The sequence below is a fragment of the Nyctereutes procyonoides genome, unplaced genomic scaffold, assembly GCF_905146905.1.
Source record: "Nyctereutes procyonoides isolate TBG_1078 unplaced genomic scaffold, NYPRO_anot_genome, whole genome shotgun sequence".
Lineage (NCBI taxonomy): Eukaryota > Metazoa > Chordata > Mammalia > Carnivora > Canidae > Nyctereutes > Nyctereutes procyonoides.
This window is the reverse complement of record NW_026575129.1, coordinates 3,130,353-3,153,337: the sequence shown is the minus strand read 5'-3', so window position 1 is coordinate 3,153,337 and position 22,985 is coordinate 3,130,353. Positions and strand designations below refer to the sequence as shown.

The window sequence follows — 22,985 nt, the reverse complement described above, 5'->3', positions numbered from 1 at the left end:
AAGCCTGGAGGCAAGATTCACTTCAGGTACAAGTCTGAAAGAAAGGAACAACAGTACCTGTAAATTCCTCTACCTTTTCTCAAAACAAAACACTTAAGTGGAGGAAGAAGAAAGAGAGTAAATGTCATCTTCCTCAGGTCAGGTAGAGTTAGAGCACATAAGGAAAGGGCATGGGAAAAAAATCCTCTAACACTGGAGGAAAAAGAGGAATATGCCAGAGTCCAAACTATTACAGACATCTTACAGAGTAGAGAGGGGAAGCATCATTGGTAAAACTGAACCTCTCCACCCCACCCCAGAGATAAAGCCTGTCTAAGACAGAGGCTGAATCAGAACAACAGAGAATATCCCTTGGTCTTCAACTAGACCCCTACCCTTCTACCACTAGACTAGCAACCAGAAATAGTTTACTCCATTGGGGAAAAAAAGAGTGTGTAGAAGAAAGTCCTTCTCAAAGTGAAGGAGCAGATGTTTAAAAAATGACTCTGGAAAACCAAGCCTCACTCCAGATATAAGGTAACAAAGGAATTCGAAGTCTGTGAGGTATCTAAGGACAACCATACCAACAAAAAAAATTCCCAAACTTCAACCAATTCTTGACTGAATTGCCTGAAATGTCCCCCATACAAATATACTAAAAGCCAACCAACAGAAAAGACATGCCCGTTTCCATATATAAACCCTATTTATCTATTGTCTTTGAAACTTATTCAGTTTTTAATTTTCTTTTCTCTCTTTTTAAGTAACTGTTACATCCATGGAGCTCAAACTCATGACCTGAAGATCAAGAGATGCAAGCTCTGTCTGACTGAGCCAGCCAGGCACCCTGAAACATATCCAGCTTTGACTAAGAAAATTATAAGACATAAAAAGAAACAAGAAAAAATCCAACATACCGACATGAGACAAAGCAATCAAAAGAAACAAACTCAGATATAGTTAGATGTTAGCACTATAAAGAATTTAAAATAACTATGATGAATATGTTCAGGACCGAAGTCAAAAAATCAAAAAGGTAGAAACAGGAGTGAACAAAAGAAGAATCTCAGCATATACATAAGCTATAAAAAATAACCAAGTAGATATGGCAAAAAGAGAAACGTGAAAGCAGACATAAAGAATACCTTTGACAAGCTCATCAACACATTCAAACAGCTGAGGGTGAACTTGTAGAAATTATACAAAATGAAATGCAGAGATAAAAATGAGTGGAGAAAAAAAATAACAGAGCACCTAAAAGATGTAGGGCAGTATCAAACAGTCCAAATCATGTGTAGTAAGAATTCTGGAAAGAGAAGAAAAAAAAACAATTATCTGAAAAATAATAACTGAGAATTTTCCAAAGTTAACAAGAGACTCCAAACCACAGATCCAAGAACATTAGAGAACAGTAAGGATACCAACCAAAACACATACCACCACATACACATCTGCACAGCACACACTATCACATTCAAAATGCCCAGAATTAAAGAAAAACTTTTTTTTAATTTTTATTTATTTATGATAGTCACAGAGAGAGAGAGAGAGAGAGGCAGAGACATAGGCAAAGGGAGAAGCAGGCTCCATGCACCGGGAGCCCGACGTGGGATTCGATCCCGGGTCTCCAGGATCGCGCCCTGGGCCAAAGGCAAACGCCAAACCGCTGCGCCACCCAGGGATCCCTAAAGAAAAACTCTTAAATGCAGTAAGAGAAAAATAGGCATTTTATACAGCATAAGACACATTAAAAAAAAAAAGACTAAGAAGTACAGTAGAACATTTACAAGCCAGAACACAAAATGTGGTTAAAGTACTGAACAAAACAAAACTATGAAGAATTCTATGCCTTTAATAAAATGAATGGAAAATAAAGATTTTTTTTTTCAGACAAAAACTAGAGAATTGGTTACCAGCAGTCCTGTACTAAAAGAAATATTAAAGAGAATTCTTCTGGCAAAATAACTGTGATATGAGACAGAAATGGAGATCTAAATTTTTAAAAATGAAAAGCAAAAAAATGGCATTAATGAAGGCAAATACAAAATTTATTTTTCCTCATTTTTAATTCTTCTAACAGAGAAATAATTCTCTGTAGCAAAAACAACAGCAATGTACTATATGTCCCTAGTATATGTAAAAATACACTATTTAACAAAAATAGTACAAAGGACGAATAAGAAAATGAGAGTATCCTGTTGGGAGGTCCTTATAGTACACATAAATTATATTATTTTAGCACATATTCAGATTAATTAAAGATGTATATTATAAGAACTCAGGCACATATTCAGATTAATTAAAGATGTATATTATAAGAACTCAGGCATTAATGCAGAGGAAGGCAAAAATGAAAAAAACAAAGAACAGCTGGAACAAATAGAAGACAGCTCATGAAAAGAAAGATTTTAATCCAACCAGATCAATTAATGTAAATGACACAAGCATACTAATTAAAAGAGAGACTGTCAACTTGGTTGCAAAATCAAAGCCAACTATGTTATCTACCAAAAAGAGATACTTTAAATGTAAACACATTATAAGAAAAATAAAATAACAAAAAAATATATAACATGCAAACATGAATCAAAAGAAAGCTAGGGTGGTTGTAAAATCAGATAAAATAGATTACAGAGAAAGCATTCTTAACAGGGATAAAGAGGGACATTACATAATGATAAAGAAGTCAAAGTACAAAGAAAACTTACCATAAATATTTTTACCTAACAAGATGGTATCAAACTACATGAAACAAAAATAGAACTAAAAGAAGAAACAGAAAAATCCACAATTAATTTCAACCTATCACTCTCAGAAACTAACAGACAAAAAATTATTATGGTTATAGAAGACCAGAACAACACTATCAATCAATATGACCACACTGATATTTACACAACATTCTTCCCATCTGTAGAATATACATTCTTGCAAGTACACACAAAAAGGGTGTTCACTTCAGAGTTTTAAAATCCTTAGCACTGCTATATTCTATATGAGTTGTCATAGTAGCTTCTGCACTCAATCTGTTACATGACATGCTATTTTGGTTGAAAAGTAAGAAAATGAACTTCATACATTTAGTTAGAAAGGGATAACCCTTAAGCTCCCTGAAAGAGACCCAACGGTCTTTACACGACACTTAGAAAAACTACTATGAAAGCTGCATAAAAAGTAACAGGTCATTTTTCTTCTCCACCTCTCAACATTTAGCTGACACAGACAGACCTTTATAATGAATAGTAAGTTTTTAACTACCTTCAGTAAAAAATTTCAAGAAATAAGCACTGCTAGTCAATATTCTAAAAAAAATTAACCCAATGAGTAGAGATCATTGAAATACCTGTATTCACCACAAATTAAATGATAATGTAAATGTAACAAAGTAGGAAGGAATACATGAGTCCTATTTAGTCTGAAGGCCTAGGTGAAGAATCTTTGCAACAACCCATTCAAAAGCTTGTAAATATTAAACAATATCAAGTACTAGACATTACTTGTAGACTCTAAAGCACCATGTTCACATACACATGTAAGAAAATATGATAAATAGTAGGTTCTCCTTGCAGATACAGAAACATCAGATAAGTTTAATGTCAAACTTTACTTTGGTGCCAAAAAAGAAAAATATTCAAAAAAGACCCAGAATAGCCAAAGTAACCTTTAAAAAGAAAAGCAAAGCCAGAGGCATCAAGATTCCAGACTTCAAGTTATATTACAAAGCTGTAGTGATCAAAACAGTATGGTATTGGCATAAAAATAGACACATAGATCAACAGACTAGAAAACCCAGAAATGAACCCACAACTATATGATCAATTAATATTCAACAAAGCAGAAAACAATATCCAATGGGAAAAAAACCCATATCTTCAACAAATGGTATTGAAAAAACTGGACAGCAATATGCAAAAGAATGAAACTGGACATTTTCTTACACCATACACAAAAATAAATTCACAATGAATTTAAGACCTAGAGATGAGATTTAAAACCATAAAAATTCTAGCAGAGAACACAGGCAGTAACCTCTTCGACATCAGGCACAGTAATTTCCTTCTAGATAAGTCTCCTGAGGGAAGGGAAACATAAGCAAAAATAAACTATTGGAACTTCATCAAAATAAAAAGCTTCTGTGCAACTCCTTTTGCTCTACAAATTGCTATGGCTTGAAAGTTGGCCCAAAAAGTAATTCAGCTATTTCTGTTTCCATGGGACAGGATAGGTCTCTGGGGTTCTTCCTACCTGATCTTTTCATCTTAGCCATTGAACTGTTGCTCCTGTCCTGTTTTTATCATGTTTTACTACTCTTTAGCCCATCTTTGTTCACTGCCACCTTCTGTGATTCCACCACTATTTTTATGCATTCCCACTGTTCGTGTCTCCCAATTGTCTTGTCAGCACTGCTACTGTCAGGTGGCCAAGTTTGCTCTCTACTTCTATTTGAAGACTAGCATAACCTTCTGAAGTTGGAGGGCGGCCCTAACACTTCCCCCTAAGCTTGACCTCCCCTCTAGCCATCATCTTCTGCACATCGATATCCACAAATTCCTGCCTTCTCCCTCAAGGACAGCTTTACTTTCAGCAATAGAATTCTTCTGAGTGTCTCTAAACAGAGGATTCCAGTTCAACTGGTCTTATAGAGAGAAAGGCTTTTATTCCCATTGTCCAGGCATCAGCAAACTATGACTCAGGGACCACGCTCAATGTCCATCTGTTTTTGTAAATAAAGCTTTAGTGGAACACATATATCCACAAACAAAAAAGAAGAAAAGAAAAGAAAAGAAAAGAAAAGAAAAGAAAAGAAAAGAAAAGAAAAGAAAAGAAAAGAAAAGAGAAAAGAAAGGAAGAAAGAAAGAAAGAAAGAAAGAAAGAAAGAAAGAAAAAAAAAAGCTTCTGCACAGTGAAAGAAGCAATCAACAAAACTAAAAGGCAACCTACAGAATGGGAGAAGATATTTGCAAGTGACATAACTAATAAAGAGTATCCAAAATACATAGAGAACTTATAAAACCCAATACTCCAAAAATGAATAATCCAATTTAAAAATGGGCAGAAGACATGAAGAGACATTCTCCAAAGAAGACATACAGATGACCAAAAGACACATGAAAAAGATGCTCAACATCACTTATCAGGGAAATCCAAGTCAAAGCTACAATTAGGTATCACCTCACATCTGTCAGAATGGCTAAAATCAACAACACAAGCAACAACACATGGCTGCAAGGATGTGGAGAAAGGGGACCGACCGCTCTTGCACTCTTGGTTGGAACGCAAATTGGTGCAGCCACTCGGGAAAACAGTATAGAGATTCCTCAGAAAGTTAAAAATAGAACTACACTATGATCCAGCAATTACACTACTAGGTATTCACTCAATGAATACCAAAATGAGGGGATATATGCACCCCAACGTTTACAGAAGCATGATCTACAATAGCCAAATTATGGAAACAGCCCAAGTGTCCATTTACTGATGAATGGGTAAAGATGGTGTGTGTGTGTGTGTGTGTGTGTGTGTGCGCGCGCGCGCGTGTGTATCACATCTTCCTTACCCATTCATCAGTTAATGGAATAGCAGCCATAAAAAAGAATGAAATATTGCCATTTGCAATGACATGGATGGAACTAAAGAGTTTACTGGTTAAGTGAAATAAGTCAGTCAAAGAAAGACAAATACCATATGATTTCACTAATATGTGGAATTTAAGAAACAAAGAACAATGGGTAAAAGAGAGAGACAGAGAGAGAGAGAGAGAGAGAGAGAAACCAAGAAACACTCTTAACTACAGAGAACAAACTGATGGTTACCAGAGGGGAGGTAGGTGGGTGGGGGATGGGTGAAATAGGTGATGGGGATTGAGGAGTATACCTGGGATGAACACTAGGTACTGTGTAGAAGTGTTGAATTACTATATTGTACACCTGAAACTAATATTACACTGTATGTTAACTGATATCTAAGTAAGAATTTTAAAAAATAAATACTCTATAAGTAGAAAAAAAAGAAAAATTCTCTTTTTCTGGTTACATAGAGAGGATGAAAAAGAATAAGTTAATTACAAGAGGCAGCATTTCAACTTACATTAAACTCAACTGAAAGACTTTAAACAGCATATAATTAATATCAATTCCTGAGCTTTGAATATGTTTTTAAGCTTAATATCAACTATAAAGTTATCTTTTTAGAGAAAAAATTAAACTTTTTGGTTCATTCTCTATTAAAATGTTTTTTCAAGATGTTAAAATAGTGTTATAGTTCAATTATATTTAGTTTCTAATTACAATGAGCAAAATAATTCAACATAAAAGGTGTAATATCCCCATGTATCCATGGGGATGGATGTTAGAAAAGAAAGCATGTTAGAAAAGAAACAAGACAAAAAAATAAAACAAAAACCCTAATTCCCAGAGACAGCTTACTTTTAACAAGTATACTTGGAAGCAGGTTAGAAATAGGCAATCCATCCCAACAAGTAAACATTCATAGTCTGAATGAGAAGAGAATACTCAGAGTCTCCTATACACACAACCCTGGTAACAATAGTAGCCAGATTAAGAGTAAAAAACATCACTCTGAAACATTTGTTTCTGAGGAAAATAAATCACTGGAAGGGGAAAAAAGAAAATCACCTACCAACCCAGCACCACATGAATGGAATGAATGGCCCAGCAGTATCCTACTTTACAAAGGCTACTCAAAGGTCCTACTCACACTCAAAGATCTTCCAATTCACTTCATAGTGCATATTTCTTAAAGTTTTACTTTTTTTAATAATAGTTTAAAGAAAAAAACAAAAAAAATAGTTTAAAGAGTCAAATAGTTCCACATGGTTGTTTCAAAAAAACAAGTTATATTCCAACACCCCCACAATTCTTCCACCATCCATTGCCATTCTTGAGATGCAACCATGTTTAATTCTTAACTGATTTAGATACTTATCTCCATAACCCTGAACAATATGCTTGTATTACTACTTCTTGATTTTTCATTTGAACATTAAAGAGCAATTTACCATTCCAGAAATAAGGATTTTGCTTTCCTTTAAATCCTTCTTCCCTAACTCTAGCCCTATAGCTATAATTTTGGTCAGATGAGTAGTGTTGAATTTTTATCACTATGTAAATGTCATTCACAGCTGAGACAAGAAATAGAAATTTCTACTCCACACAACCATCTAGATTTCCCTAGAGTTAGCAACTCTCATATATACATATGATATATACATCAAATACTGATATATATATCATATATATCAGTAATTGATGACTAATCTTCCCTTAATTTGTGAAAATATGCTCTTACACATTCAAATTCATTAAGAATTCTATCAATCCTATCTTCTTGAAAATGTTTCTCTTAAAATCTTCTAATCATCTCAAATCTGAATTAATAAAGCTCTGGGACAGCTACCAACTTGTCATCGTGAGACCTCTTGTCAACATTATCCTGAGAATAAACTGGGCCTCTCCTGTACCAGAAGTTCATGGTTTATCCTCTCATCTTGGCAGGGATCATTTATTCTAGTAGAGTCCTGAGAAATGATACAGGAAAGGTATACTTTGTGAAATTCTGTTATCTGTCTTATCTGACAATTTGATAGTTTGAGTATATGATTCCAGGTTAGAAATGACAGATCCTTCAAATTAACAGTACTACACAACTGTCTTCTAGTTTTCAGAAGATTAAGGTCATCTTCTTACAAAGATTAAGGTCATCCTTCTCACAAAATGAGTTGAGGAAATTTTCTAGAAAGTAGAATAAAACAAAATGATGGAAAATGCAAAGAAAAAAGATATGAACATTACATTTCCTCAAGAGTTCCAAAATCTGATTAACAAAGCATATTATTTAAAAGAACACAAAGAAAACAAAGGAAAAAATAATCAATGAAACAATACAATAAATTTTCCCAGAATTTAAGTATCTAAGTCTCCAGAGTAAAGGAGTTCAGACAGTGACTAGTGTAATAAATGAAAAAAAAATATCTACACCAAGACCCATTTTCATTGTTTCAGCACACCAAGGATAAAGAGAAAATCTTTGATAATTCCAAGAAAAGGAAAAAAGAAAATGAGCCACATGAAAAGATTAAGAATCAAAATGGTATTGGATTTCTCTATAGAAAAATGATGCTAAAAGCCAAAGGAATGATGCTTCAAAATTCTGAGGGCTATAATTTCCAGCCTACATTCAACCAAACTATAAACTGAATGTGTGGTAATAAATAAGCATTTCCAGATGTGCTAAAACTCAAAAAAGAAGACTCTCTCTTCTACCCTTTTCTCTGATGAGGATCCACACCACAAAAAGATGAATTTAGACCCTTATTCCACCACACAGACACACACACACACACAGACACACACACACACACACACACACACACACACAGAAATAAACTCAAGATAGATAACAGCTTAAACTATAAACCTCTAGAAGAAAATACAAGAGAAAATCTTTATAATCTTGGATTATGCGAAGAGTCTGTAGGTAAGACATTAACAGAACAAGACAGAAAAAAGTGATAAACTACATTAAAATGAGGGTGCCTGGGTGACTCAGTCAGTTAAAGCATCTCCCTTTGGCTCAGGTCATGATCTCCAGGTCCTGGGATCCAGCTTCCTCCTCAGCAGGGAGTATGCCTCTCCCTCTACTCATGGTTGGTCTCTCTCTCTCTCTCTCTCTCTCAAATAAATAAAAATGTTTTTAAAAACTATATTAAGATGGAATGTTTTGTACTTCCTAAGATACCACTAAGAAGCCACAGACTAGGAGAAGGTATCTGCAAATCATATCAAGGACTTGTATCCATAATATATATAACTCTTACAACAGTATAACAAAATAGAAACTTTTGAAATCTAATAGTAAGGGCAATAAACCTGAACAGACATTTCAACAAAAACAGCACATATATAGTTAATAAGTGGATAAAAATGTGGTCAACAACATTAGTAACTAGGAAAACACAAATTAAAACCACAATAAAATATTACTACATATGCACCAGAATGACTATAGTAAAAAAGACATAATAAGAATTGTTTGGGCATATGGGTGGCACAGTTGGTTAAACATCCAACTCATGGTTTCACCTCAGGTTGTGATCTCAGGGTAATGGTATCAGGCCCCATGCTCAGCACAGTCTCCTTGAGATTCTCTCTCTCTCCCTCTCCCTCTGCCCCACCCTCCTGTGCACCCATATGCTCTCTCTAAAATCAAAACAAAAAAACAAAAAGAAAAGAAAGAAAAAAAGGTTTCATAGTGTCTTAAAAACTTAACCATGTTCAGGAAAAGCTACAACTCAATAATACTATCTTTAAGAATCAGCCCAAGAAAAATGAAAACAAGTCCACACAAAGACTCGTCACAAATGTTTATAACATCATTTATAAAGCCAAATACTGAAAAGAACAAATGTCCATTAACTGGTGAATGGATAAATGAAGGTGGCACAGCCATACAATAGAATACTATTTGGCAACTAAAAATAAATTCCTGATACATTTTGTAAGCTAAATGAACCTTAAAACCATTATTCTAAGTAGACTACATATTCTGATTCCATTTCCATGAAATGTCCAGAAAATAGAAATGTTAGAGACAGACAACATATCAGTGGTTACCTGGAGCTAAGGAGTAGGAATGAGGATTGATTGCAAATGAAATTCAGGAAAATTTTTAGGGTGATGAAAAAAGTTTTAAACTGATTATGGTGATGGTTATACTACTCTATAAATATACTTAAAAACCACTACAAACAGAACCACAGAGTGATCTAGATACAAAGTGTGCACCTAAACATATCAATAGAATTTCACTAGGGAATATTTAAAAGGTTCACGTATGCATGATAAAATTGAGAAAACCAAAATTAAGAATCAATACATGAGTTTATACTCCAACAAATTAACACAAATAAATTCCTAGAAACATACCAACTACCAAATCTGAATCATGAATATACAGAAAATCTGAACAGACCCATCACTCATAAGGAGATTGAATCAGTAATCAAAAACCTACCAATAAACATAAATCTAGAACAACATGGCTCTACTAGTGAATTCTAACAAACATTTAAAGAAGAATCAATTGATATCAATCCTTCCAAAAAATACCAAACTCTTCCAAAAAAAGAGAAGAAATACTTTCAAATGCATTTTATGAGGCCAGAATTACCGTGATACCAAAATCATACAAGTATACTACAAGAAAACTATAGACAATATCCCTGATATTGGGATACACAGGGGCAAAAATTCTTAACAAAAAGTAGTAAACCAAATTCAACTATACATGAAAATAATCATACACCACAATCAAGTGGAATTTATTCCAAGGATGCAAGGATGGTTCAACATCCACATATCAAAGTGATATATCACTTTAACAAAATGAAAGACAAAAATCATATGATTATCTTAATAGTATTTCACAAAATTCAACATACATTTATGATTAACAACTCTCAACAAAGGGGTGCCTGGTTAAGCACCTGACTCTTGGTTTCAGCTCAGGTCATGATCTCATGGTTGTGAGATCAGCCCCACTTCATAGTCTGTTTAGAGTCTGCTTGGGACACTCTGCCCCTATTGCTCTGCCTCTTTCCCTAAAAATAAATAAACCTTTAAAAAAAGAACTCTCAACAAGGTGGATATAGAAGGAATATACCTCAACATAATAAAGGTCACATATGACAAGCCCACAGTTAAGAACATATTTAGTGGCGAAAAGCTGAAAACTTTCCCTCTAAGACAAAGAACAAGAAGGGATCCCCAGTGTCGTCACTTTTATTCAACATAGAATTAGAAGTCCTAGTCAGAAGCATCCACAACAGAAGGAAGAAATAAAACCATCACTGTTTGCAGATCACATAATTTTATATGTAGAAAACCCTACACACTCCACTGAAAAACTGTTAGAAATAATAAATTCGGGCAGCCCGGGTGGCTCAGTGTTTAGCGACACCTTTAGCCAAGGGCATGATCCTGGACACCCAGGATCGAGTCCCATGTCAGGCTCCCTGCATGAAGCCTGCTTCTCCTCTGCCTGTGTCTCTGCCTCTCTCTTTCTCTCTGTCTCTCTCATGAATAAATAAAATATTTTTTAAAAAAAGAAATAATAAATTCAGTAAAGTTACAGAATACAAAATCAATACACAAAAATCTCTTGTTTCTCTACATTAACAACAAACTATCAAGGGGAGAAATTAGGATAACAATCTGGGGCGCCTGGATGGCTCAGTCAGTTAAGTGTCTGCCTTTGGCTCAGGTTATGATCCCAAGGTCCTGAGATCAAGCCCCATGTCAGGCTCTCTGCTCAGTAGAGAGTCTGCTTCTCCCTCTCTCTGCCACTCCCTCTGCTTGTGCTCTGTCAAATAAAAATATAAAATCTTAAAAAAGAGAAAGAAAGTGATCTTATTTACAATTGCATAAAAAATAAAATATCTAGGAATAAATTTAACTTAGGAAGTGAAAGACCCTTACAATGAAAACTCTAAGACAATGATTAAAGAAACTGAAGACACATAAAACTGAAAATACAAATAAATGGAAAGATACATCATGCCTGTAGACTGGAAAAATTAATACTGTCATATATTAATTTGCTCTACAGCAATCAAGATTCAATTAAATCCCTATCAAAATTCAAATGGAATTTTCCACAAAAATAAAACAATCCTAAAATTTGAATAGAACCACAAAAGAGGGATCCCTGGGTGGCGCAGCAGTTTAGCGCCTGCCTTTGGCCCAGGGCGCGATCCTGGAGACCCGGGATCGAATCCCACGTCAGGCTCCCGGTGCATGGAGCCTGCTTCTCCCTCTGCCTGTGTCTCTGCCTCTCTCTCTCTCTCTGTGACTATCATAAATAAATAAAAAAAATTAAAAAAAAAACTTTAAAAAAAAAAAGAACCACAAAAGACCTTTTAAGGTATCACAGGTGTCATAATATCTGATTTCAAACTATTCTTATAAAACTACAGTAATCAAAACAGTATGATAATAGCATACAAACACACAGACTAATGGAATAGAGAGCCCAGAAACAAACTCATAGCCAATTAATGTACTACACAAAGGAGCCAAATACATACAATGGAAAAGAGTCTCTTCAATAAATGGTTTTGGGAAAAAATAAAAAATAAAAAATAAAATGGTTTTGGGAAAACTTGACAGCCACATGCAGAAGAATGAAATTAAACCACTATCTTATACCATACACAAAAATTAACTCAAAATGGATTTAAGACTTGAATGAAACACTTGAAACCATAAAACTCATATTAGAAAACATAGGTAGTAACCTCCCTGACACTGTTCTTGGCACTAATGAGATAGGATGCTAAAAACAAAAGTAACAAAAGCAAAAAAATCAACAAGTGGGACTACCTCAAATAAAAAGCTTTGGCATAGCAAAAGAAACCATCAAACAAATGGAGGAGATGGAGGTGTTAACCCAAATGTGGGAATTCTCTCACAATGTGTATGATTATTAAATCATCACATTATACATTTCAAATGTATTATAATTTTGCCAATGATACCTCAATAAAGCTAAAAAAATGAAGGTGAAATGAATATATTTTGAAACAAAAAAAAAATCTGAGAATTCAATGCCAACAGACCCATTTAAAAACAAATGAACCACAGGGACACTTGGGTTGCTTAGTTGGTTAGGTGACCAACTCTTGATTTCAGCTCAGGTCATGATCTCAGGGTTGTGGAATCAAGTCCCACATTAAAGATAAGAATGTAATTCATTCTTTCTCTCTTTCTCTCTCTTCCCCCCCTCCCTCCCTCCACCCAATCCCATTCTCGCTCAAGTACACACTAATATATCCTAAAAAAGAGAAAAAATATATAATAAAAAATAGAAATAATCTAAAAGGCAAAGAAAGAAAAATGTATATAACAGATGTTTTATATAGTAATCAGTACTATAAATAGAAGGCAGATATAAATCCATATAAAATCAGTAATTACTTTAAATATAGACAAAAACTCCAATTAAAAAACTAAATTTTCATACTAGACTTTTTTAAGTTTATTTTTCTCTCTCAACACAAAGACCTACATACACCTTAGCATAAATTATGACTTCCTGTAGCTCAGACTGAGGTACCAGAGAACAATGAACTAAAAGCAGCAAAAAAGATAATTTATAACAAATAACAGTTTTATGGATCAAAAGGAAATGACAAAACTTAACATGAAAATAAAACATTAGTTCAGCTACCATTTGTTGACAACTTATAAAACCTAGTATTTTGCATATACTAACTCCAATCCTTTTATCAACTCTGAAAATATTATCCCCTATTTACATTCAACAAACTGAGGCACTAAAGTTTTATACTACATTTTCCTAGGAGCTTAACACTTTTAAGCAGAGAAGCCAAGATTCTTACTCTTTTTCAGCAAAGAAAAATTGTTATTTCCAATTAATAAGTTTTTTTTAACAAAACAAGCTTTTTCAACAAAACACTGCCTCAATAATGACCTAACATCTTAAAGTATTTACATAATTCTTAGTCATTTGCAGAAGCATGAAATTAAGAACAAAGTTACAACCTTTTAAAAATATATAAATGACAAAATGACAATTCCAGATTTAATTTTGATAGCTAATAAACTTAACTTTTAAAAGCACATATACCTGACACTTCTCTACATTGTCCTTCAGATTCAGGTAGGAGGGGTAACCATATGAAGGATAAAGTCCTAAAAGTATAACAGCAAACCAGTTTCTTGGTGGAAAACTAAGATAAATCATGTAGAACTGTATTTTACACGGTTTGAAAACCATTTTTTTCCTGAATATTCTGGTATTTCAATGGTGCCAATACAAGCAGAGTTTTATCCCCTGACCTCAGAGAAAAATATTTATTAAAAACTTAAATCTTGGGAGCACCTGGGGGGCTCAGGTCATGATCCCGGGATCAAGTTCTGCACCATGTCTCTGCCTCTCTCTATCTCTCATGAATAAATAATTAATAAAATAAAAAATAAAAACTTAAATCCTCATAAAAAGACTAAAGATAACTGATCTTATATCTTGAGACACACCACAAGATAGATCACCAATATTAAATTTTTTTGGAATTCAAATATTTTGGGTGTATCCAAATATCACCCAATTTTTGTATATAAATTTTAATAGCCTAAGGTTCAGAGATGCCTACTTTCAAATCATTTATATTATACATGCAAGTACCATGTCTTCTTTATATCTCCAGCTTAGTATATGGTCATCGTTCAATGAGTGATTCATTTAATCTTAGGGATACTTCACAATTGTAAAGCAGCTGGAAAATATAAGTTATTTATCTTAATATTACTATCTCCCTGAAAGGTTTCAGTGAATTCAATACGAAACATGCAAATAAAATACTGAAACAGGGCAGCCCGGGTGGCTCAGCGGTTTGGCGCCGCCTTTAGCCCACGGTGTGATCCTGGAGACCCGGGATCAAGTCCCACGGTCGGGCTCCCTGCATGGAGCCTGCTTCTCCCTCTGCCTGTGTCTCTGCCTCTCTCTCTCTGTCTCTGTCTCTCTCTCTCTCTCTGTATCCCATGAATAAATAAAATCTTAAAAAAATAATAAAAATAAAAAAAATAAAATACTGAAACAGAAACCCAGATGACACTGGAAAACCAACTTCTCATGGATAATAACTAATTAAAAATTGATTATTGCTAAATAGTCTACCTCTAACACATTATAAAATTATGTTTATCATTATGATGTGTTATATATGATTATTGGATATAATCACTCAAATGTAGATTTAAGTTTTCCATTGAGCTTTAAAAGTATTATCAAATAGTTTAATTCAATCTAAAGGCATTTAAGAATTCAGTTAAAACAATTATATTTTTGTTCTCAGTTAATATAGAAAAAGTTTACACAGCTATCATATTATTAAGCATATTACAACAAATTCTTTTGTGGGTTTTTTTTTTTAATTAAAGATTTTTATTCATTTGAGAAACAGAGTGAGAAGGAACAGGGAGGAGAGACAAAGGGAGAGGGAGAAGCAGACTCCCTGCTGAGCAGGGAGCCCAATGTGGAATTCAATCCCAGGACGCTGAGATCATGACCTGAATCAAAAGCAGACGCTTAATCAACTAAGCCACCAGTGCTCTAAATTACAAAAAATTCTTGATAACAAAGTTAACTGTTAACCTTTAAAAAGGAATTTCTTGGGAACCCTGGGTGGCTCAGTGGTTTAGTGCCTGCCTTCCGCCCGGGGCCTGATCCGGGAGGCCCAGGATCGAGTCCCACATCGGGCTCCCTGCATGGAGCCTGCTTCTCCCTCTGCCTCTCTCACTGTGTGTCTCTCATGAATAAGTAAATAAAATCTTTTAAAATATATATATATATATATATATATATATATATGTATATATATATATATATAAATAAAGGAATTTCTTGAGATACTGAATTTATTTACTTTTAGTCTGTGAGTCAACAGGGAGGCAAAAGAGATAAACCATATATGGCAATTAAAAATGCAACTCCAAATGACTAAGATATAACAATTTCCATTGTACTCTAGAAATGAAGACTTCTGATATTTTTATTTATTTTTAGCACTCCACCACAAAGCTAACAGCTATTCTAGACTTGGAATTACCACCATCTACAAGAAAAAAAAATAAGTTCACTGCACAACTAAAAAAGAAAAATCTGATGAACTTCTCAAACCTAGTACCTCCCCTCTAACTTCTATGTTTACAATGACTAATTTATTCTATCATCAATCCTTGCCATGTTTTTCTTACCGCTTACTATCTATATATATGTATATACATACATACACACACACACATATTTTTTTTTCTTTTTTTTAAGGAGGGAGGATGCAGAGGGAGGAGAGAAAAAACTTAAGCAGGCTTCATGCCTAGGACATGAGCTGTGAGTTCAACGTGGAACTCCATCTCAGGATCTCAGGACTCTGAGATCATGATCTGAGCCAAAATCAAAAGTTGGACGCTTAATAGACTGAGCCACCCCTTACTACTTACTAGTCTTTTCTTCAAATCTAGGGGGAAATCTGGAGAAATAAAATTCAGTAAATAATTAAATTATCTTATGGCAGAAGAGGTAAATAGACCATTAGCCAGAAAAGAGCAAAACTTCAAAACACCTCAGTGCCCCAGGGGCTCCTTCTCTCCCTTTCTCTGCCCTTCCCTCTGCTTGTGCTCACTCTAAAATAAGTAACTAAATCTTAAAAAAAAAAAAAACTGAAAAATTTTAAAAAGCATATTAGCTTCACTCCAGAGTTTGATTAATAAAAACTAAATACTTTCAATAATAACTTCTCTCAAGAAACCTGTGAACCTGGCCTAAAAGGTTTTAGCTACTATGTTCAGATGCTTGTTTTCATCTCTTAATCATTGGTCTTGAAACAAAATATAAAACACTTCCAAAAAAATAAAAATAAAAAAACAAAAAAAAAAAACACTTCCATATCCTGACTCTGTCCTTTCTCAAAGGCAGTAAATCCTACCAAAACTGATCTAAAATAAAGCATTTATATGAATTAGTCTATTTAAAGTCCTATATTTAATATCAAAAATCACATCCAATGTATCTGTATTTGAGATTTTCATATTTAAGGGAAAAGCCACCATCAATATAGGTTTAATAAACTACTGGAGACTACAGGAAAGACTGAGGCTCAGAACCACTTGGCAATGTGGATAAAAGAAATGCCAAAGTTACATACTGAGAAGGTATAGTAATGGTGTAAAATACTTTAATTTCAACTTTCCCCATTAAATATTATTCCTCTCAGTTCTGCTGAGAGGAAACCCAGATAATTAACGTATTTCGGATACACTCTAAAGGACTGAGATGCAGCTAAAAACTTAGCCTACAGATTAATAATGACAGAAGTAAGAAAATGTTCCACAAAACAATTTTATTTCAACTGGCAAAGAAAGGAAATAGAAGTGACTTCAAGTAATAAAAGGCAGAAATCTGGCTGCTAGTGGTTTGTTTTAGCTACATTAGCCATTGAAGGTTTAAAATCCAAAGTCATTAGCCTTGTGTCACTTTGTGTTTTTTTTTTTAAGGTTTTATTTATTTGAGAGAGAGCACAAGCATGCAAGAGGAGGGGGAGGGTAAGATGCAGAGAGAGAGAAGCAGATTCCCTGGTGAAGGTAGCCCAGGATCTCAAGATCATGACCTCAGCTGAAGGCAGATGCTTAACCGACTGAGCCACCCAGGCGCCCCCTCATGTCACTTTTAAAGTCTCAAAGACAACCCCATTCCTACTCACCAGCATCATTATAAATATATTAGTAATACAATGGAAGTAGGCAGGCAGAAGCTAAAGCCAGATGTTAAAAAATTAAAAAACATTGTGAGCCAGGCTTAGGATAACAAGGAAAAGAGCAGCATTAACTCTCTTCCTAGATCATGGAAAGAGTAAAAGATCCTTTTTATTCCTCTCGAACCCACATCCAGAGGGGGCACCTCTCCCCATTCCTTGATAAACCATACTCTAATCTAGCCAAAGATTCTGTCCTCCTTTTCTTCCATCCATTTTCTTCTCTTCATTCCAATTCTAATGAATTTAGTTTTCTGTTGTGTGACTTCTTTTCTCTCTAAGTTCCTTCATCTTTTCCCTTTTCCATCTGGGTTTTTTTTCCCCCATCTGTTTACATATCTGGGTTTCTAATTCCACAATGCAGGCAAACACACTCTGGTTAATCAAATAAATTCTATGTTGAAATGGAAACAACAAAATGTGTCCCTCTAATTTCCCCAATATAACACTTGCACAATACATACCTATTTCCTAGTAATGCTGCTGCCTCTCACTCAGAAGAGCTTAAAAAGTATCATTACTAACAAATGAGTTTACTAAAAATAAATTAATAATTGAATATATGGACTCATAGAGAACTATTATCTAAATCGGCACTTCCCAACATTTATTTCTTAAAAGCAATAGTCCAACAAGGTGTTCCACAAAAAAAAAATAATGGTGTCATGGTCAAATCACAAATTACACTAGGCTCATAAAAGAATCTAAGAAATCTTGAAGTGAAGAAATTTAACTTTATTATCCAGCTTTTCCCAAACAAACCTAAGCTAATGAGTCCCTTTTTCTGCAACATCTATTAATACCTCACAGAACATGCACTTAGGAAATATTAATCCTAACCACTGATTAAAATATATCATGCAAAATATTACTTAATCTTATAATCTTAATAGTTCTCAAATGTGAGAACTTTTGAAAAGCAAAAATGAATTTACAAAGAAAATAATTAGCCTGCTAGGTGAAATTTACCCTTGCTAGGTTAAAGTGATGCACTTTAAATATCACAAGTATACTACTGACCTCATCGAGATTCATTTAAGAATTATACTGAAATCGGGCAGCCCAGGTAGCTCAGCGGTTTAGCGCCGCCTTCAGCCCAGGGCCTGATCCTGGAGACCCGGGATCGAGTCCCACGTTGGGCTCCCTGCATGGAGCCTGCCTCTCCCTCTGCCTGCGTCTCTGCCTCTCTCTTTCTTTCTCTCTCTCTCTCTCTCTCATGAATAAATAAAATAAAATAAAATAAAATAAAATAAAATAAAATAAAATAAAATAAAATAAAATAAAATAAATAAAAAAAAAATAAAAAAAAGAATTATACTGAAATCACCACTTGTGATTTTTTTTTTTTTGAAGGGGAACGAGGAGCAAAATTTTCCCTAATGTCAAGTGTATCACATGGAATATTCTACAAATATTAAGATATAAGACTATCCTCATTTCTCCTTCATTTATTTTTATGTTTGATCTTCTCAAGTGAGAGAAAAGAATGAGATTTTGTGACTTACAAAACCTAATCACTACAAAGACATGTTACATATTTATTGGAATGTATGTTATACAAAATAAAAAATTTTATGAAAATGTGTCAATTTTCCCTTTAAGGTTAATTACCAATTATTTACTTCACAGGTTTTAAAGAGTATATTTTAAAGTACACACATTTTACCTGAAAGCTCCGTAAAGTGGTCTGTACCAACAGACAAATGAACAAGGAGTAAAAAGCAAGAACCACAGGATACTCAATCCAAAATCAACCCCTCTTGTAGGATCAACACAAAACCAAGCCAAGCATCCGAAGATATTTAGAAACAGTGTTACAGCGTGGACTGTGGAATCAAAGAACAAAATAGAAAAGAAACATTTATATTCAATTTATGAATTCATTCAACAAAATTTGTAAATGAAAAAATTCTTCCTAAGAACCAATGTACTCTACCACATTTCCAGTTAGTATCTTTCAAAACATTGCTGTTTCTTACACGTTTGATTTGAAAATAGTATATACAGGAAAGAGTCCTAATACACACCCTGTTTGGCAAAAATTCTTTTGGCCCTCTCCTAATGGGCAACTACCAGAGAAGCGGTGCCTTAGGAGATTCTTCCTGGGGAAGAAAACACCTGATGTGTCTCCTGATCCAAGATCCTGCCAGGAAAAAGAACCAGGTCTTGGAGGGAAAAGATCCCACATTCTGAGTTACCTTTCTGCAGACTAAACCTACAAACCCCCCAGAGTAGACTATACAAGGAGGAGAAAACTGCAGAAGTGTCCTGTGCGATCTCATTATAACATTTTTAAGCAATAAAATTAACTAGAATCACTGAACTGAAAATACTAACAGTAGCAACTTGAGGGACTATATATAGTCAGTCTCTAAGGATTTCATCTTCTTAAGGTTAACATTTTTTTTAAATGCTGCAATAAAAACGGTATTTTGGTGGAGGATTAAACTTACTTTTAAAGAAAGGAAATAATGCATTTCAGCTGCTGTGGCAGACCTTTCTTTTAATCAACACAGTTAATGGAAAACTCTTTATATGACTCTTTATATGTCGTTAATAATTATATACCCAGAAAGGCCTAAAACAAAAAATCTGAGTATCATCTAACTATACTTTGATCCTAAAGAACTACATTTGCCCATTTTAATTAATAACTTTTTAAAAGGATTTTTTAATAATGTATTCACAGGCTGAATTAAAAGAAATACATTTTTTCAAAAATGTAAATCATATTCAATATAAATTAGTACAACAAAAATATACCAACTACTAAATTAAAAATAAATACAAAACTTAATAAATCCAAACACAAAAATCCCAACTTACATTATAAACTTTATAATCTTTTCAACTTATTAAATAAAACCACTAATTAACAAAACAAGATCAAAACATACATTAAAGGATGTCTCTAAATTTGCTTTACAAACTAGATAAATATACAAACTCTAGAATAAGAAAAAGGGCACCAGAGGAAGAATAAAATGAAAACACTTGGGTTATAGAGATAAACCACTGAACTAATAAACCTCTACATTTCAATTTTTTAGCTATAAAAATACAGGAGCTATTCCATGTTGAAAACTCCATTCCATTCTGTTACACAAAGAAGACTGACTCTTCCTTATTAACTTTATTACCACTAGGATTTCAAACTCTCATGAAGACTAGCTTCCTAAGAAATTTACTTATGATCTTTTGCCTCAAAAAAAGGAATTCTGTCAATGGCTTAAAAACAGATTTCAAAAGACCGTGAAACAGAGTATTATTATTTTTTAACACTAAATAGCATCCAACTGCCTAAAAAAGTTTTACATATTCACAACATTATGATTCAAATTTCAACCTTAAGAGAATTTTTAAAGATCTTCTAATTTGCCTAAGAAAGAATATATGGGTATGTATATTTAAAGTTCATTAAAAATTCTTTCAACTATTGATAAAAATATCAATTTAATTTTGTGTAATATATTAAAATTTCTTTCTAAATGCTTTCATAGTAATGAAAAACCATGACTATAAGTCATTTATTTGTAGAAAAAATAAAACGTTCAGGCCTACTTACTAAACAGTCTACTTATACACAGATCAAGAAATATACAGAAAAGCAAGGCAAGTGAAATCTGTGGTTCTGTGTTGCTGATTTCAATTCCATTACAATCCACTTGGTGGATTCCAGCTATCCATACAACACTAAAGATATTTTTAGGGCATTTTGTTTACATGATCTGTAAGTTGAATGACTCAACTTCATATAAAATTTCAATTGCTTTATTAAAGCACTCAAATCTGTTATCACTGAACCTAAATTCGCAACTATCCCTACAATATTCTTCTTGATAAGCTTTGCATTCCAACACAGACACCTAACACATGCAGATTTTAAACAGTATAATTATCTTCTTTACTAACTGATCTTTAAATGGCTTTTCTTTTTTTTTTTAAATTCAAGAATATACTCAGAGGTTAAGATTCATTTCACAGTAATAGTTCTAATTGCTTCAGTTCCTTTATCAAGTAAATTATTTCAAGTAAGGTATCTTTGAAAGTATATCTTCATCTTATTTGGGTTTAAAATGTAAATTACGTCTTCATTTTGGTATTCTGTAGGTTGTATATAACATGGAAATCTAGACTCTGGGTTCTGGAGTCAAGCTATCCATTCCAACCCTAATTGTTGTGTATTCTTGAACAAATTACTCCAATTCTCTATGCTTTGGCTTCCTTATCTATAAGACTAAGTATTATAGTACCTACTTCACAGGGTAGTTAGGAGTTAATGATATCATGTATATAAAGTGATTAGTACTATATCTGGTACAAATAAAGCCTCAATAAATGTTCTCTTTCATTATAATTATTATTACAGTATGAAAGCACTTGTCAACTCTGAAATCATTAAGAGGTTGACACTTCTTGAAAATAACTTATTAAAACAATCTCCATTTTATGAAATTTACAAATATCACTGAGCCGGTACTAGATCTTACCTTATCCCAGGTACTGTTTTTTAAAATATTGAGATCTCTTTATATATAATTTAGAGATCTGTCAATTCAACCGAATTAAGAAAAACTGTATTCTAAACACCTCAGAAAGTTATATATTTATAAAACAAAACAGACCTATTTTGAAACAATTAGCACAAGTAGCCATTGAGTTAAAATTAACCATCTTTTCCATTCAATCTCTATATACTAAATTCCTTATAGAATTTTCTTACAACCCCTATCTCCCCCATCCAAAATATGTTTTTCCACTGAATCAAAGAACTTATACTTAAAATTCCAGGCCAATTTCTTCCCATTAAAAAATAATTATTACATATATGCATATATGTTGATTAAATAAAATATATAGGTCGTTTACATGTACACATACAAAATCAAAACCTTTAATATTAAAAGTATATAATACTATAATACTACTTTCACTGGTGATTTAGCAAGATACTAGGTCAACAACAAAATCTCAAAGAGAAACTAAGAGTTAATGTACTTATCCATAAGGAATTGCTACTCACATTGTAAAATAACTTTATATATACGAAGAATGCTCCTAAAAGATTTTGAGGAAAATTGTCTCATTTATTTAGGAGGGGGAAAAAACAGTTCCCTAATTTTATAATAACATGCATAAATTTCTCCATCAAGAATGTATATTACAAATTATCCATTAGCCCAGCAGTTATGCAGGTGAGAAGTCATGACAGCTACACCCTCTAACTAACATACTAACATTAAATGGTGCTGAGACTACTGTTTGGAATAAAAGTAAAACAGAGAATAAGTGGGAATTCTGTGTATGTAGAATAAACTCTTAACAGCTTGACATTTTATTTTAGTATTACATGAGTTGTAATTATATTCAAAACAAGGCAAGTACCACAGCCTAAATGTGCGTCCTAATGTTCTATTCAGTAAAATATCCTACATTAACTAGATACTTCCAATAATAAAAGTATTTATCAACCACTTGAAAATGAAAAGTAAATTATGCTCAAAGCTCTGAGAAAAATGATATTTTGTAGCCCCTTTAAAAAGTCATAATGCTTTAATAGAATTTTTTAAACAGCCTTCATATGTATAAAAATAGTGCAATTTTTTCAAAACAAATATAACCTAGATAGTATTTTACAACTATTCCCTTTTCCTCAAAA

At 33.4% G+C, this 22,985-nt stretch overlaps 1 protein-coding gene across 1 annotated transcript in view; it reads right to left on the bottom strand.

The window, feature by feature from the left end:
- The window catches only part of SCAMP1 (secretory carrier membrane protein 1), a 118,122-nt gene that overhangs the window by 36,725 nt on the left and 58,412 nt on the right, over positions 1-22,985 (bottom strand). The window contains exon 6 of the mRNA XM_055342306.1: positions 18,993-19,152. Coding sequence (XP_055198281.1) covers positions 18,993-19,152 — 160 coding nt within the window. The remainder of the gene's footprint in view (positions 1-18,992; positions 19,153-22,985) is intronic.